We start from the raw sequence: 18811 nt of genomic DNA, 5'->3' as shown, positions 1-18811 counted from the left end.
TCTGAGAGTGCTGGGATTACAGGGGTGAGCCACCGGGCCCAGCCTCAGCCTAAAGTTTTGATGCCCAGGGGCAGGAGCGGGCAGGAAGGAGGAATGCAGAAGGGTAAAGAGAGACAAAGGGATAGAGAGAGAGAGGGAAAATTTGCCTTTCTTTCTGCCTTTTTATTCTATCCAGGTCCCCAACTCATCTTCTGTATTCAATGTGCCTACTCATAGACCATTCTCCTTTGGAAACATCCTTAGAAACACACCCAGAAAGAATGCTTTGACAGGTCTCTATTCCTTAATTCAGTCAAGTTGACGCTTAAGATTTACTATCACAGAGGTGCATGGATCTCAGATTAGCATGTGTATTCTTATGGTAGAGGAAAAAACAAGGTGGGTTATAACTAGTCAACACGAATGAAACTAAGTGCTTAAGTGACTTCCCAAAGATAGGATACCTCGTCTGTACGTTCAGCTCTGCTGTTGTATGAAAGCAGCAGTAGAAAATACGTAAGTGAATGAGCATAGCAGTGTTGGAAAAACAGGTGGCTGACTGAAACTGGACTTTAGATTGTAGTTTACCAACCCCTGTTCTATTCACACATTGCCATATTTGGGAACTTCTTCTACTCAGTAAATTACCTGAGCTGTCAGTCAAGGTATTTTTTTGCTGAAATGATAGCACCTGTAATACCTAGCTTTATTACATCCTTATATTAAAGCAAGGGTGCAGGAAAAAAAAAAGGGACACAAGTTGTGTATCCCTTGTTTAAAATGTTTGGGACCAGAAGAGTTCCACATTTTGAATGTTTGGAAAATCTGAAATTTTCTGTCACACTGTTTGAGTAATCCTAATCTGAAAATCTGAAATCTGAAATGCTCCAGTGAGTATTTCCTTTGACTATCTTGGTGCTCAAAAGGTTTCAAATTTTAGAGCATTTTGGAATTTCCATTTTTTTATACTCAACCTGTATAGCTGCTGGCTGAAGTCACATAATTTCCGTATGAGGAAAAGTTGCAGTGCTTCTTAAGCTTGAATTTGTATACGTATCACTGTGGTAATCAGGTAGGGCTGGGGTAGAGCCTTATTTAAGTCACTTTAAGGATCAATAGAAGTTTTAGGATTCAGCATTGCTAAACTTCCCCAGAAGTAACTATACTGCTAATCTCCAAAACACAGTTTAAATAGCAAGGTTCTGTGTGTTTAGGAAAATGCAAAATGTTATATATGGAAAAAGATTTAATTGGTAACAACGGAAACAATCTGTAAACACAAATTTCCAGTCTCAAAGGAAATAGTATGAATGGATTTGTTATTTGAACACATGGTGAGTATTAGGTTTCCAGATTTTCTTTTAGATTTTTAGCAGCAGTATTGAGCTAGGCCTTCCAGTCTTCTAAGAAGTTCTTGCAAATGATACAGTGAGTTGCTACTTTCTCAGCTATTACTGTCCCTTGATATTGGTTTCTCTTAGTGTTCTTTTGATACTTGTAATCACTGGTTGTCATTTAATCGTTTATTTTCCTCATCCTTGTGAAAAAGGATGTCCTATTAGCAAAATATTAGTTATATAGGAATATTGAATCACTACAGAAGATGCCAATAGTTTATCGGAAGTGTTAGTTTTATTTATTTAATGAGAAGACAAGTTGGAATTTTTTTAGGAGGTAGTTTTTATGGTTTTATTTAAACACAGATAAAATGTGCATACAAACTGTTCATTTTCTTTGCTGTGCAGCCTGGAATTGGGATTGGTTACTCTGACAGTCAGCTGGGCTGCTCTTTCCACAGTGGCTTTGCAGTTATTGGCGAAACGTTGTGAGCAATCTCTACACAATAAGATGTGTTGTACATCAACAGCACTTCCAGCTCCTTGATGTTGTGGATGAGGAACTTCTGGAAACCACTGGGCAGCATATTCTTTGTTTTCTTGTTGCTCTCAATGTTGGGCATCAAGATCTGGCCCTTGAATCTTCTCCAAACCCTATTGTCAGTACCTCTGGGTTTCCACTGGTTCGCTTAATTTTGACGTTCTGACGAGTGCCGGATAAACTTCTTGGTCCTCTTTTTGACAGTGTTTGGCTTCACAAGGGATCTGAGGGCGACCATGATGCCAGGAGGTTAAAGGGTGCGTGATGAAGACTGCAAAAATGTGGATGGTCAATGATTAAGGCTCACTGAATAAGTTGGAATATTTTTAGTTCTGTTTTTATCCTTTTTTTAATTCTGGATTTTATTAATGAAAAATTGTATAATTTAGGGAAAAAGTAGAAAGAAAGGCCCAATACCCATATACCTATTACTTTCATAAAAATTTTACTTTGAATTTTTAGTTTTTCTTCTTTCTTTTGGTGCTGTAACTTGATATGATGTTTTTGTTTGTTTGTTTCTTTTTTTTTTTTTTTTTTTTGAGGCAGAGTCTCAGTTGCTGTGGGGATGAGCGTCCTGGCATCATCATAGCTCATGCAACCTCAGGTCTTGGGTTCAAGCCATCCTCTTGCCTTAGCCTTTCCAGTAGCTGGGACTTCAGGCACCCACCAAAACGCCTGGCTAGTTTTTCTAATTTTTAGTAGAGACGGGGGTCTTGATCTTCCTCAGGTTGGTCTTGAACTCCTGAGCTTAAGCAGTCCACCCATCTCTGCCTCTGGGATTACAGGCAAGAATCAGTGATTCATCTGATTCGGTGTTTTTATTTTTTAAAAAATTCAACTTTACTGAGATATAGTTTACATGCAATAAAATACAATAACCAGTGTTATGTATACAAATTTATGAATTTTGATTGCTTCTGGGCCTTTTGACTAGGTTACATCAGTAAATTTTGAGAAATATGGCTGCCACACCATAATCATAATATAGAACATTACCCAGAAGTTTCTTGAGCTATTTGAAGTCAATTTGAAATATTTTATTTTCCTTTTCATTTCTTGTTAGACCTGTGGGCCATTTAGAAGTGTAAGTTATGAATATTGGAGGATTTTCTTGGATATCTGCTATTGATTTAATTCTTTTTATTTATTTATTTATTTTTTGGAGAAAGCGTCTCAAGCTGTCGTCCTGGGTAGAGTGCCGTGGAGGCACAGCTAACAGTAACCTTAAAGTCTTGGGCTTAATTCTTTTCCTCAGCCTCCCAGGTAGCTGGGATTACAGGCGCCTGCCACAATGCCCAGCTATTTTTTCTGTTGTTGCAGGTGTCATTGTTGTTTTAGCTGGCCAGGTCCCAGGTTCAAACCTGCCAGCCTGGGTATATGTGGCCAGCGCCCTACCCATTGAGTATAGGTGCTGCCCTGTTATTGATTTAATTCTACTATACTCAAAGAGCATACGCTAAGATTTTAGACTTTTAAAATCTATGGAAACATGCTTTGTGGCCTAGGACTAAGATCTGTCTTGTTGAGTGTTCCACGTGCCTTTGAAAAGTATATATATTCTGTCAATTAGTTCAAATTCTTTGTATTCAAGTCAATAGTGTTCAAGTTTTCTATAACCCTGCTGATTTTGTCTGCTTATTCAGAAAGAAGTGTTATGATTTCCAACTCTATAGATAAATCTGTAGAGTATCATAGATAGTATCTATGATAGTATGATCTGTAGTATCATAGTATCATAATACTGTTTGTTTTTAAGTTTACTTTTTCTGATATTACTATAGCCACTCCAGCTTTCCTTGGGTTAATATTTGGATGGTATATCTTTATATCTTTTTTATCCTTTTTAAAAAACTCATCTTTTTGTGTTTAAAGTGTCTATTAGCATGTATTTGCGTTTTAAATAATGAAAAGATGGTTTTTGCCTTTTAATTTCTATCATTTACTTTTTTTTTTCTAAGAAATGGGGGGAGGAGTCTCTCGTATGGGGCATGATCATAGCTCACTACAGCTCTAAACTCCTGGTCTCACGTGATTCTCCTGTCTCAGTTGGAATTGTAGGTATGTGCCACCATGCCTGACTAAGTTATAAATTTTTTTTGTAGAGGCAGGAACTCATTATGTTGCTCAGTCTGGTCTTGAACTCCTGGTCAAGTGATCCTCCCACGTTGGGCCTCCCGAAGTACTGGGTGGGATTACACGTGTGAGCCACGTGCCTGACCTAGATCATTTACTTTTAATGCAATTATTGATATAGCTGAATTTTAAACTGCCATCTTTTTTTTTTTTTTGTAGCTTTTGGCCGGGGCTGGGTTTGAACCCGCCACCTCCAGCATATGGGGTTGGCACCCTACCTCTTTGAGCCACAGGTGTCACCCATAAACTGCCATCTTAACTATTTTCTCTTCTGTCTTTTCATAGTTGTTGTTGTTTTTTTTTTTTTTGTAGAGACACAGTCTCACTTTACTGCCCTCGGTAGGGTGGCATGATGTCACATGGCTAACAGCAACCTCCAGCACTTAGGCTTATGCGATTCTCTTGCCTCAACCTCCTGAGCAGCTGGGAAAACAGGAGCCCGCCACAATGCCTGGCTATTTTTTTGTTGCAGTTTGGCTGGAGCTGGGTTTGAACCCGCTCCCCTTGGTATAGGGGGCTGGCGCCCTACTCACTGAACCACAGGCGCCGCCCTGTCTTTTCATAGTTCTTTTCCCTCCTCTTTTCCTGCATTCTTTGGGATTTACTTTAATGATTTAATTTTTTTTTTTTTTTTGTAGAGACAGAGTCTCATCCTATGGTCCTCGATAGAGTGCCGTGGCCTCACACAGCTCACAGCAACCTCCAAATCCTGGGCTTAGGTGATTCTCTTGCCTCAGCTTCCCGAGTAGCTGGGACTACAGGCGCCCGCCACAACGCCCGGCTATTTTTTGGTTGCAGTTTGGCCGGGGCTGGGTTTGAACCCGCCACCCTCGGTATATGGGGCCGGCGCCCTACCGACTGAGCCACAGGTGCCGCCCTTCATGATTTAATTTTATCTCTGCTATTGACTCAGTGTGATTTACCTGTCTTTTTTTTTTTTTTTTGCAGTTTTTGGCCGGGGCTGGGTTTGAACCCGCGACCTCTGGCATATGGGGCCGGTGCCCTACTCTTTTGAGCCACAGGTGCCACCCTACCTGTCGTTTTTTTAAGAGGTTGTTCCTAAGTTGTAAAATACACATCTATAACTTGGCATAGTGTACTTTAAAATAGTATTATTCTACTTCACATGAGAGTATAAGTACACTTCCATTTCTCTGCTACATTGTGCTAGTTTATTTTTTAATTAATTAATTAATTTTTTTCACTCTGTCTCGAGTAGAGCACCATAGTAGTGAAAGCATGTTGGAGCTTTAAATAGAGGGTTCTTGGGTGGTCAGATAAAGAGTTGAAAGACATACCACTAACAAACACAGAGCCACAAAAACAGACCAGGATAGGTGATTATCCTTTGTGAAAAGGGCCAGAAAAAAGAAAACCTGCTACTCGAACTGGCAGTCTGTCTGTTTCTGCCAGGGAGGCATTTCAAACCACTCCAGGGTGTACCTTGGCCAGAGGCATTTAGTTGACATACCCCTTCTGAGCAGACAGGACAACTGGGATGAAGTAAAGAGTACACACAATTCAGAGTTTATTGAAAGACATAAAATAGCTCTACAAAAGTGAAGACAAGCTTAAAAGTAGAGGGGTGGCTGAGATGGCTCACCAATCTTTATTCAAATTTTTACTTCTTTTATACCCAAAGCTACTTTTTTCCAAGGTGGTATTCTTTTTTAATTTGCATAGTTCAAAGCAAAGATCACTCAGTGACCTATTACAACACTCCATTTCAAAAGTTAATTTTCTAAATCGATTGCCTCCACTATTCAAGATAGGCTTCTTTAGGGAGCTAAATTTACAAAAAAAAAAAACAGTAAGAATGGGAGACAGAAGGTGAAGGTCAGGCAGGACTTCATCCAACCAGACCAGCTATGTCAAACGGGAGATTAGGGGTAAAGGTCAGGCAGAATCTAAACCTACTAGGTCAGTGGTGTCATGTCCGCTTTAGTCTGCCTGACTCCATCTTATTCTCACTACATGTGTTTTCACCCTGGTGCAAGATCAACATCTGTTGTGCAGTCAGTCTCAGACAACGGCATTATTCACTCTAGGAAAAATGACTTCCCCCTACCTTCTCACAACCCCCTCAGTTTGCACTGGCACTCCCTGCCCTGTTGTTCCCTCTGCCTTTGAATTCCTTCATTCCTATGTTAATCTTCTCTGGCCCTATGCTTTGTTTTGTCAATTTTAACTATATCCTTCATAGCTGCTTTCTGCTTTACAGAGTTTCCTCTGAATAATAGACAGGGACTGCTCTTTGCTTTTCAGAGACCCCTTTAGCATCATAGCTCATAGCACCCTCAAACTCTTTGGCTCAAGTGATCCTTTTGCCTCAGCCTCCCGAGTAGCTGGGACTACAAGCGCTTGCCACAATGCCTGTCTAGTTTTTTCTGTTTTTAGTATAGATGGGGTTTTGCTCTTGCCCAGGCTGTTCTTGTACTCCTGAGCTTAAGGGATCCTCCTGCTTCGGCCTCCCAGAGTGCTAGGATTAAAGGCGTGAGCCTCTACACCCAGCCTTCATTGTGCTGTTGTCATATGTTTTAATTCATACGTGTCATAAATTTCACAGTACATTGTGTTTTTTAATGTAGTCACTTTTAGAGAGTTTAAAAAAATGAGAAAAGTAAACTTTTAACTTTCTTACATAGTCACCATTTCTGTAACTATTCTTTATGTCAGTATAGATTTTCATCTGATGTAATTTCTTTTGCCTGAAAAACTTTCTTTAACATTTCTGGTAATAGAAGTGTACTTGTGATGAATTTTAAGCTCTGATGTCCAAAAAAGGCTTCATTTTATCATATCTACCTTCATTTGTGAAAGATATTTTCACTGAGTATAGAATCTTAGGTTGAGAAAGTTTTTTTTTTTAATTTGAGACAGAGTCTTACTATGTGGCTCTCGGTAGAGTGCTGTAGTGTCACAGCTCACAGCAGCCTCAAACTCTTGGGTTTAGGGATTCTCTTGCGTCAGCCTCCCAGTATTTGGGATTACAGGCACCCACCACAACACCTGGCTATGTTTTTTGTTGCAGTTGTCATTATTGTTTTGCTGGCTGAGGCCAGGTTCAAACCTGCCTTGAATCATTTTAATCTTTGTTCCTTCATATGTCATGTGTCTTTTTTTCTGGCTTCCTTTTTGCTTTTGCACCCACAGCTGATTTTTTAAAAGATTTTTTCCCCAAGTCCCTAGTTTTTAGTCGTTAGCCTGTGATACGCCTTTATTTGGTGTATAACATATATTTGTATAATAAATATGTTTATTTTCTTTAGGATTTTTTGAGCATCTTGGCTCTGTAGATTTATAGTTATAGATTTCACTTTTTTCCCCTTATGTTTGTTTTCCTGTGTGTCCCTTAACCTAAGGAATCTATTTAAAATAGCTGTTTTAACTTCTTTGCCTGCTGATTCCATCATCTCTATAATTTCTCTTTCTAGTGACTGATATTTCCTTTAGTTATAGGAGAAAAATATATTTTCCTTCTTTATTTGAATGGTAACTTTTATTGGATACAGAACATTCTGATTTTTAACATTTTTGAGTATTTGAGTTTGTCTTTAAGCATTTTCAGACTTTTTTGGTGTACAGTTACAACTTACAGTAGGTTTAGTCCAATTTATTATTCAAATTTGGAAGATTATATTTAAGCTTTGTTTGGATAGATCCAAAACAGTCTTTATATAGCTATTTTTACCCTACCAATAAGGTGGTATCTTTCTGAGGGTTGTACCCAACACAAGGTCTTTCTTCTCTGAATGGTAGAAATAATAAGAGCTTCCTGGCCTTTGTATGAGCTTTGAGGATAATTCTGTTTACTTCTTTCTGGTAATTGATTTTTCTGTGGTGGGATAGTTTTTAGAGGTAGCCTGGCTCTGTTGCCCAGGCTGGAGGGCAGTGGTGCCATCAGAGCTCACTGCTGCCTCATGAAGTGATCCTTCTGCCTCTGTCTCCCAAAGTGCTAGGATTATAGGTATGAGCCACCATGCCTAACCAATAAGAATTTCTTATTTTTTTATTTTTGGGGATTCATTGAGGGTACAATAAGCCAGGTTACACTGATTGCAACCAGTAAGAATTTCTTAATATCATCTTAGACTTATTCCAGTTTGCCCAGGATTGTTTCTAAATGTTGTTTCCTTGTCAATTAGATGCTTTTTCTCTTTTCCTTTTTTGTTACTGTCATGTTTTTGTTGTTTTTTTTTTTTTGCTCTGTCTGTACAATGTTATGTTCATGGTTGTGTGCCTCTTCTCTGACTAGATGTTCCTTTTGCTCTATAGTAGAACCTCTGTAGTTGACCACCTCCCTACATTGACCATGTCTTTAAATTGACCTGATTTTTATAGACTAGACATGTACCACATGTACATATCAGTACAGTAGGCCTAGTTCCTCATGTTGACCAGTTCATTATAGTTCTTGGGTGGTCAACATACAGAGGTTTTATAGTATATAATTCTGTTGGCTTCTTTTTCTTTTGTCTCTGGGACTAATGTATTGTTTTCCCCTCATTTCATAGTTTGAGGGCTAAATATTTTGTTGTACTCATTTTTCTGCAGTCATGGGGCCATGAGTGTGTACAAGCTTTTTGAGAATTTTGGAGTTCTTTTCTGAAATTTAAAAAATGAATTATATGGTGGCTTTTACTTTTTTCTTTTCTTTTCTTTTCTTTTTTTTTGAGACAGAGTCTCAAGCTGTCACCCTTGGTAGAGTGCCATGGCTCGCAGCAACCTCAAACTCCTGGGCTTAAGCGATTCTCTTGCCTCAGCCTCCCAAGTAGCTGGGACTATAGGCGCCCGCCACAATGCCTGGCTTACTTTTTTCTTATTATCACTGTAAGAACAAAGAAATTGTGTGATGTCTGAGGGTTAGGGTCAGTAGGGATTAGAAATCCAGTGTGCTTTCCTTTTTCACCTTTTTTTTTTTTTTAAAGACAGAGTCTCACTCTGTCACCCTGGGTAGAGTGTCATGGTGTCACAGCTGATGGCAACCTCAAATTCTTGGGCCCTAGTAATCCTCTTGCCTCAGCCTCCCAAGTAGCTGGGAATACAGATGCTTGCTTAGGCTGGTCTTGAACTCTTGAACTCAAGAAATCCTCCTGCCTTGGCCTCCTGGAGTGCTAGGATTATAGGCATTATCTATTGCACCTGGCACCCTTTCCATTAAAATGTTGTTTATTTCTTTGGCTGTCTGCTTGAAAGATTACATCATTAGGTTATACTCACTGTTGTATTAGTACTCTGGCTCTCTTGGAAAAAGAATAAAAGGAAAAAAATCCTCTGATTAGTAGCCTTTCCCAGTGTCAGTGGTGGAAATACTCAGATTCAGACAACCAACATAATGTCACAGAGCAGGAAATTGGGAAAGCAGTTGGAACTCATGAGCCTGTATCACTCAGCTCCAGCATACACTGGTTATCTTTTTCTTATTTGATTTCAATTCTTGAGGATTAGTTCTTTTCTTTTGTGGGTGAGGAGGATAGGCTGAACCCCTTCCCCCCCATACACTATTTCTCCCTTCATTTCATAAAGTAGAGGAGAGTAATTATGAATACTGTTTCAGTACATTATCTTAATATCAGTTTTTTTCCCCACATTACTGAGATCATATAGCTACTGATATTTAGCTAATTAACACAAAAACAATTTTAGGTCTTATGTAGAAGATAATAATGAGGTGGACTTAGTGACTGTGTATCCTTGGGTATTGTTTGTAACTTTCCCAATTAAACTTTATGAATCATGTTCTCAGTTACAAAGATTCAGAAGATTGTTACTCAGGTCCTTTGCCAGCAAAAGTGAACATTATGTTGCTTTATAAAATTCCTTCTGTGTGGGACAGAGAAAAGATGACTTTGTTTAATAACTCTCCTGTTAGTGTTCCATCTATGTAAATAGTTGAGTTTTTGTTATGACTGTTTCACCAGAACAGCAGTAGTTATTGTTTTGTTATTAGAAGTGATAAAATACTTTATCTGAACTGCGACTTAAAAAGTTGACTTTTTTGGTACTAAAAAAGGAGTGCATATGCAACTCTGCAAAGCCAAGGTTGTGGTATTTCTACTCAGACTACTTAAAAGAAATTCAAGGGTGGCGTCTAAATGACAACTACAACCAAAAAATAGCTGGGCTTTGTGGCTTGCGCCCTCAGTCCCAGCTATTAGGGAGGCTAAAGCAAGAGAATCGCTTAAGCCCAGGAGTTGGAGGTTGCTGTGAGCTGTGACGCCGTGGCACTACCCAGGGCTATAGCTTGAGGCTCTGTCCTCCCCCCCCAAAAAAAAGAAAGAAAGAAATTCTATTCAGTAATCTAATAAAAATCTTATATTTGATGTTCAGAGTGGGAAGAATTACTCAAAAGTTCTCCTACTACAGTTTCCTCATTCTTGATTTCTTTTCTTGATATTTCTTTTTGCAAGGGTTATTTTTAAAACTCCAAATATAAATTCAAAAATATTTTTAAAGGATTTGGAAAATGCACTGGCTTAATGTATTATATATTTTTTAAATTATCAACTCTTTGGTGAGCTTGCATGCATTGGCATAACATTCGATTCCATTAGTCTTGATTTTTGAAAGTTCTATACTAGTCACCTTTATAATTTTAACACATTGGCTTCTCTGTATTTTCTTTGCTAGTTGCAAACATAGTTTTGGACTCTAGAGGAATGCATTCAAGAGGAAGGTGAAGTAGCTCAATAATTGTTTAAATTTAACAGTCTTTTTATGTTATCTTTTGTGCTAAGAATTTTACATGCATTTAAAGTAGGAATTATTGTTTCCATTTTAATGGTAACTCCTGGGGTTTAAAAAAGTTAAATGGTTTTGCAGCTCTTGTAGTCATGGCTGGAGTGTCAGAATTCAAACCCAGTTTTATTTTTATTCCTGAATTTATGGCCTGAATGTACATATATTGGTCTCAAAGATAAGTGTGGGAGAAGGAAGAAAGGTAGGACAATAGGGAAGAGGTGATGGTGGAAAATGTATTGAACCTTTGTTGTATGGCAGGCCCTCTGTTAAATTGTCACATACAGTTTAAGTCATTTAATCTGTTTAATCTTCTTCCTTTTGAGACAGAGTCTTACTGTGTTGCCCTCGGTAGAGTGCCATGGTGTTACAGCTCACAGCAACCTCAAACTCTTGGGCTTATGCGATTCTTGCCTCAGCCTTTCTAGTAGCTGGGACTATAGGCACCCATCACAATGCCTGGCTATTGTTTTGGTTGTAATTGTCATTGTTTGGCAGGCCTGGGCTGGGTTCGAACCCGCCAGCTCTGATATATGTGGTTGGCACTCCAGCCACTGAACGACAGGCGCCAAGCCTTTGTGTGTGTGTGTGTGTGTGTGTGTGTGTAGTATGAAGTCTTACTCTGTTATCCGAGCTGGAGTGCATTGGTGCTATCATACCTTACAGCAACCTGAAACTCCTCGCTCAGGTGATCCTCCTGCCTCAGCCTCCCAAGTAACTGGGACTATACACAAGTGCCACCATGCCCAGCTATGTTTTTCTAGTTTTGTTAGAGACTGGGGTATTACTGTTGCTCAGGCTAGTCTGAAACTCCTGAGCTCAAATGATCCTCCTACCTTGGTTTCCTAGAGTGCTAGGATTACAGGTGCAAGCCAGCATGCCTGGTCTGTGTAACAGTCATAACAGAGAGAGCTATTCTATGCTTCCCCGTTTTTCAGATAGAAAACTGAAGCTGAGTGGTTTTCCATTTAATCTAGGTAACAGTTAATAAATGAAAGTAATGATAGTCAACCCCAGATAATTTTTTTTATTCTAGTAAAAGATAATGTTAAATTTGCTGTTTTAACCATTTCTTTTTTTTGCAGTTTTTGGCCAGGGCTGGGTTTGAACCCACCACCTCCGGCATATGGGGCCGGCGCCCTATCCCTTTGAGCCACAGATGCTGCCCTGTTTTAACCATTTCTAAGTGTACAGTTCAATAGTGTTTGAACTGTATGTACATATGTTTGCATTATTCTGTAATAATCTCTAGAACCTAAATAATCTTAAGTTTAGAATTTGTGCCTATAACTATGTACACAAAGAACCCCTAACTACATAAACAGAAAGTTTAATGGTGGAACATTTAGGCTGTAAGCAGCACAATAGGCAAACCATTATAGTTTTTTAAAATCTGTTTTATGAAAGAGGGCAATTTTCTTTAGGAACAAATTTTACTTGATTTGTTAAAGAATCACTTTTGTTTACTTTTGATGAAAGTGAAGGAATAAGGACTAAATTTACCTTCCTTGCCTAAAATGAAACAAAACCAGGAAAAGTCCAGAGAAACATGGTTTTTAAGTTTTTGGTCATCAGGCATTTAAGGACCCTGAAATGGGGAGAAAATAAGGCTAGCCCTATATTGTGCTAACTTTCTGCCTTAGGAAAATTTCTTGGTTATGGTGCTGTATAAATAATAGGGAACCTAGGTGGAGGCCACTGAACTTCCTGAGTTGAGGAGATGGAGTCAAGAGTAAGGGAGACCAAAATGGTCATATTTTATAGACTATAGACAGATCAGGAAGAAGCAGCAGCATAGTGAGAATCCCTGACATCTGTAGAGATTTCTCTTGGAATGTTCTGATCACTTTATACAAGTGAGGAAATGACCTGAGTCTAGGGAAAGGGATTTATCCAGAAAGGTTAGATTGACCTGAGGGAAAGGGATTCATCCAGAAAGATTAGATTGAGCGTAACACATTATATTAGATTGAGCTCTTATATAGGCTGGAAATAGTGCCTGTTTTCTCCAGCCAGACTGGACAGACTCACAATTGGAACAATGGATAGACTACTGAGATAGGTCTTGCTTCAGTAGTAGGATATATTTAACCCTAGACTGAGCACTACTCCAGGCTTGCCTAACAAATCATAAATGCAAGACCCAAAAGGATTAAACTATTTCTAAATAACTTTACGTTTTCCCAGAACAAACTTAAGAATATTCATAATAATACAGAAAAATGTCCAGCACCCAAGAAGTTCAAATTTGTGTCTGGTATCCAAAAGAGTATGAGGAATGCAGTGAAACAGAAAACAACTCATAATGAAATTGGAGTTGGAAACAACCAAAAACTGACATAGAATTAGCAAATAAGAAAATAAAAAATTTTAATTAGAAGTATATTTTACATATTTAAAAAGTTAAATCTCACCAATTACCCTCCTCCAATTATATAGGACTGCATCTACAGTGCATCTTACAAGGGTACATGTGAAATTTACTAAATGTAGAATGTAAATGTCTTAACACAACAACTAAGAAAATGCCATGAAGGCTATATTAACCAGTTTGATGAAAATATCTTAAATTGTATATAAAACCAGCGCATTGTACCCCATGATTGCATTAATGTACATGGCTATGATTTAATTAAAAAAAGAAAAGCAGTTAAATGTAGACATACATAGTTCAAGATAGAAAACAGACACAAATCTAACTTCTAGAGATGAAAATGACAGTGTTTGATAGTAAGTGTACTGATTGAATGGCTTTAATGCAGATTAGGTGTTGCAGAATATTAGTGAACTAGAAGATACAGCAATAGAAACTCTTCAGTGTGAAACATAGAGAAAATAATTTTTTAAAAAGTGTGAAAAGACCATCAGGGCATGGTGGCATGTGCCAATGGTCCCGGCTACTTGGGAGTTTGAGGTAGGAAGATCACTTGAGCCCAGGAATTTGAGGCTGCAGTGTGCTATTTTAATGCCTGTGTACTATACTCCAGCCATGAGCAACATTAGAAGACCTCATCTCTTAAAAAAAAAAAAAGAAAAAGAAAGAAAATACAATCAGTGGGGCATGGAAGAATTTCGAGTAGCCTAATATATTTATAATTAGAGTCCTTGAAGGGGGGATGACAGAAAAAAATTTGAAGAACTAGTAGCTGGAAAAAAAAAACCCTATGAATTCTCAGATCCAGGAAGTTCATTGAAACCAAGGTTCAAGAAGTATGAAGAAAACTATACTAAAATACATCATAATCAAATTGCTTAGGATGACAGTTGAGTCTTGTTAGAAGCTTTTAAGTGAAAAGCTGGTGGAATGGGCAGCACCCGTAGCTCAGTTAATAGAGCACTGGTCACATATACCGAGGCTGGCTGGTTCAAGCTCGGCCTGTGCCTACTAAACAACAACAACTGCAATGAAAAAAAAAAAGCCAGGCGTTGTGGCGGGCACTTGTAGTTCCAGCTACATGGGAGGCTGAGGCAAGAGAATCACTTAAGCCCAGGAGTTGGAGACTTAAGTGAGCTGTGATGCTATGGCACTCTACGTAAGGTGATAGCTTGAGGCTCTGTCTCAAAAAAAAGGAAAGGAAAAAACAAATAAATGGTATAAACACCCCAATTAAAATGGAGAGATTGTCAGATTGGGTTAAAAAGCAAGACCCAACTGTGTATGGCCTTCCAAGGAACTTGCTTTATTTTACTGATTGATTGATCTCTGTTGCCCAGGCTATAGTGCCTTGGCATCAGCCTAGCTCATGGTGACCTCAAACTCTTGGGTTCAAGTGATCCTTATGCCTCAGTCTCCTGAGGAGCTGGGACTACAGGCATGTACTACCATATCTGGCTAGTTTTTTCTTTTTTCTTTCTTTCTTTCTTTTTTCTTTTCTTTTTTTTTTTTTTTAGGCAGAGTCTCACTATGTCGGCCTGGGTAGAGTGCCATGGCGTCATAGCTCACAGCAACCTCAGACTCTTAGGCTTATGTGATTCTCTTGCCTCAGCCTCCCAAGTAGCTGGGACTACAGGCCGCCCATCACAACGTCTGGCTATTTTTTGTTACATTTGTCAAATTGTCATTTATCTGACTCCATCTGGGTTTGAACCTGCGACCCTTGGTATATGTGGCTGCCGCTGTAACCACTGTGCTATGGGTGTTGAGCCAGTTTTTTCTATTGAATAGAAATGGGTCTTACTCTTGCTCAGGCTGGTCTCGAACTCTTTAGCTTAAATTGTCCTCCTGTGCCTCTCTTTGTAGAATGATAGGATTACAGACGTGAGCCACTGTGTGCAGCCAGGGGCTCACTTTAAAGGTAAAGACACAAACAGGCTAAGTAAAAAGATAAAAAAAGATACACTATGGTAGTCAAAAGATAAAAAGAAATGGAATGGCTATGTTAATATCAGACACAAAATAAAGATTAGACCATAGAGGCTTCACACAGTGGCTCATGCCTACAATCCTAGCTCTTAGGCTGAGGAGGGAAGATTGCTTGAGGTTAGGAGTTTGAGACCCATCTGTACAAAAAATAGAAAAGTCAACTGGGTGTGGTAACATGTGCTTTTAGTCCCGGCTACTTAGGAGGCTGAGGTAGGAGGATTACTTGAGCCCAGGAGTTTGAGGTTGTATTGAGCTATGATAGTTCCACTGCACTTAGGCCTGGGTGACAGAGTGAGACCCTATCTCAAAAAAAAAAAAAATAAATAAATAATAGAGCATACACTATTAAAAAAAGATAATGAAGGCCGTTTGATAATGATAAAAGCATGAATTAATCCAAAAGGCATAGTGATCATATGTGTATAATAACAGAGCTTCAAAAAATACGTGAAGTAGGGAACTGCAAGGAGAAATAGGCAAAGTGACGATCATAGACAGATTTCAGTACCCCTCAGTGTAGAGCAGGTAGGAGATCAATAAGGATATAGAGGACTGGAACAACACTGGCCAACATGGACATGTATAAAACAGTTCACCAATAAGAGTAGAGGTACACATTTCTAAGACCACTTACAACAGCAGAGTACACATTCTTTTTAATCACACACAAAACATTTGTAAAGATAAACCATATTCTGAGTCATAAAAGAAATCTCAATGTATTTAAAAAGCACTGTTGTCAGGTGGGCGTAGTGGCTCACACCTTTAATCCCAGCCCCCTTGGAGGCCGAGGTAAGAGGATCCCTCAGCTCAGGAGGTTGAGATCAGCCTGAGCTCTTGCTCAGACCCTGCCTCTACTAAAAATTGAAAAAATTAGCTGGGCATTGTGGCAGTCACCTGTAGTCTCAGCTGCTTGGGAGGGTGAGGGAGAAGGATTGCTTGAACCCAGGAGTTTGAGGTTGCTGTGAGCTAAGCTGACACCACAGCACTCTAGAAAGGGCAAAAAAATGAGACTTAGTCTCAAAAAGAAAAAGTATCATTGTCATACAAAGTATGTTCTTTGGGTATAGAACAGTGGTTCTCAACCTTCCTAATGCTGTGGCCCTTTAATACAGTTCCTGTGGGTTGCGACCCACAGGTTGAGAACCACTGGTATAGAAGAATTAAAGAAGAAATCAAATGGGAAATTAGAAAATATGTTGAACAGAGTAAAAAGGAAAACACAATAAAATTTATGGGGTTCTGCTAAAGCAGTTCTTAGGGGACATGTATAGCACTAAACACCTATGTTAGAAAAGAAGGAAGATCTTAAATTGATGGCCTCAGTTCATGAAACTAAAAACAGAAGAGCAAATAAAATCCAAAGTAAACAGAAGAAAAAATAAAGATCAGTGTGAAAATCAACAAAATAGAAACAGAAAAATAAGGAAAATACAGAAAAAAATCAAAGGAACTAAAAAATGGTTCTTTGAGATCAGTAAAAGTTTTTTTTGTTTTTTAGAGACAGAGTCTCACTTTATCGCCCTTGGTAGAATGCCGTGGTGTCACAGCTCACAGCAACCTCCAACTTCTGGGCTTAGGCAATTCTCTTGCCTCAGTCTCCCAAGTAGCTGGGACTACAGGTGCCTGCCACAATGCCTGGCTATTTTTTTGTTGCAGTTTGGCTAGGGTCGGGTTCGAACCCGCCACCCTCAGTGCCTCTACCCACTGAGCCACAGGTGTTGCCCGAGATCAGTAAAATTGATAACTCTCTGGCTATCCTGATCAGGAACAAAAGATAAAATATAGATCACCTATATTCAAGAATGAGAGAAGATAACATTACTATAGATTTAAAAAATATAAAAAAATAATATATGAACATTATGAACAACTTTATTTCCAAAAATTCAAGAACTTGGGTGAAATAGACAAAATTCACTCAAGAAAAAATAGATAACTTAAATAGTTCTTTTGTCTATTTATGAAATTGAAATTGTAATTACAAACCTTTGCACAAGGAAGACTCCAGGCCAGGATGGCTTTAATGGTGAATTCTCTACTTAACATTGAAGAAAGAAATAATACTAATTCTTCATAAATTTGTCCAAAAAATTGAAGAAGAGGTAATACTTCTCAATATAATTTTTGCCCTGGTACCAGATTTTGACAAAGATAGTACAAGAAAAGAAGACTTCCAGCTAGTTATCTCTCATGAACATAGATAACAAAAATTCTAAACAAAATTACAGCAAATTGAATCTAACAGTATGATCAAATGGGGGGTTATCTCAGGAATGCAAGTTTGGCTTAACACTCAAAAATTGGTTTAATTCATCATATTATTAAGCTAAAATGAAAAAAACTATCTTATTTTAATAGATACAATAAGAGCAGGTGACATTTTAATAGATACAATAAGAGCAGGTGACAAATCAGCATCTGTCTCTGATAGTTTTTTTTTTTTAATTTTTTTTATTGTTGCAGTTTTTTTGGCCGGGGTTGGGTTTGAACTCACCACCCTCAGTATATGGGGCCAGCACCCTACTCACTGAGCCACAGGCACCACCCAAACATAACCTTTCTTTTTTTTTTTTTTGGCCGGGGCTGGGTTTGAACCCACCACCTCTGGTATATGGGGCTGGTGCCCTACTCCATTGAGCCACAGGCACTGACATGTTTCTGATAGTTTTTAATCAGCAAAATGTGAATAGGAGGGAATTTCCTCAGCCGGATAAAGGACATCTGAAACAAACCTACAGCTAACATCCAAACTTTTGTGTACTTTTGTAATTACTACTAAGATTTAAAAAAAATAATATTAGTGAAGGATTTATAATATTAGTATTGAGATTAGGGAGATAGTTTTATAAATATTCATAGTTATTTGAATAATCATTGATCCTGTTAGAACTAGAAGGGACTTTCAAGATGATACTAATTCCAACTGTTTCCTATTTTTTATAGGTCAGTATGGAAATCCTTTAAATAAATACATTAGACATTATGAAGGATTATCTTACAATGTGGATTCATTACACCAAAAACACCAGCGTGCCAAAAGAGCAGTCTCACATGAGGACCAGTTTTTACGTCTTGATTTCCATGCCCATGGAAGGTAAGTTTATTGCTGTGTCTCAAGTTCCCCTATAGTCAATCTAAGGCAAGAGAAGAACTTTATACCCTTAAATGTAAAGGGTCTTTATTTGGAAATTCAGCTTCCAATGGAATTTGGTATGAACATTAAAAAAATACCTTTTAAAATGGATTGCCCTTTTATATTGTTGGTAAAACAGTCAAATTTAAATAGTTTTGAATTTATGAATCATACCTTTATTTTTGTTTTGAGACAGAGTCTCATTATGTCGCCCTTGGTATCAGAGCTCACAGCAACCTCAAACTCTTGGGCTTAAGTGATTCTCTTGTCTCAGCCTCCCAAGTAGTGTGGACTATAGGTGCCCGCCACAATGCCTGGGTATTTTTTTGTTGCAGTTGTCATTGTTGTTTTAGCAGGCTGGGGCTAGGTTAAAACCCACCAGCCTCGGTGTATGTGGGCGGTGCCCTAACCACTGGGCTACTGGGCACCAAGCCTATGAATCACATCTTAACAATATTAAAAGTTCTTTACGGAAGAGTCAGTGTTCACAGTTTCCTACTACTGTTTGTATGTTTTATGGTCAATATATCTACTCAGGCCAGCAATGAAGATAACTAATTGTGTGTCATTGAATAAATCATGTG

General features: G+C 38.5%; 1 protein-coding gene across 5 annotated transcripts in view; it reads left to right on the top strand.

Annotated features, from left to right (window-relative positions):
* The window catches only part of ADAM10 (ADAM metallopeptidase domain 10), a 181793-nt gene that overhangs the window by 44890 nt on the left and 118092 nt on the right, over positions 1 to 18811 (top strand). For 4 of the 5 annotated variants that reach the window (XM_053594026.1, XM_053594023.1, XM_053594027.1 and 1 more), the window contains exon 2: positions 18038 to 18188. In XM_053594026.1, coding sequence (XP_053450001.1) covers positions 18038 to 18188 — 151 coding nt within the window. Of the gene's footprint in view, positions 1 to 3839; positions 3916 to 18037; positions 18189 to 18811 lie in introns of those variants that run through there. The other variant, XM_053594024.1, reaches the window with a different exon arrangement.

Source organism: Nycticebus coucang, chromosome 6 (genome assembly GCF_027406575.1).
Source record: "Nycticebus coucang isolate mNycCou1 chromosome 6, mNycCou1.pri, whole genome shotgun sequence".
NCBI classification, from domain to species: Eukaryota; Metazoa; Chordata; class Mammalia; order Primates; family Lorisidae; genus Nycticebus; species Nycticebus coucang.
Note: the sequence above shows the minus strand (reverse complement) of the source record. Positions and strands in the feature narration are given on the sequence as shown.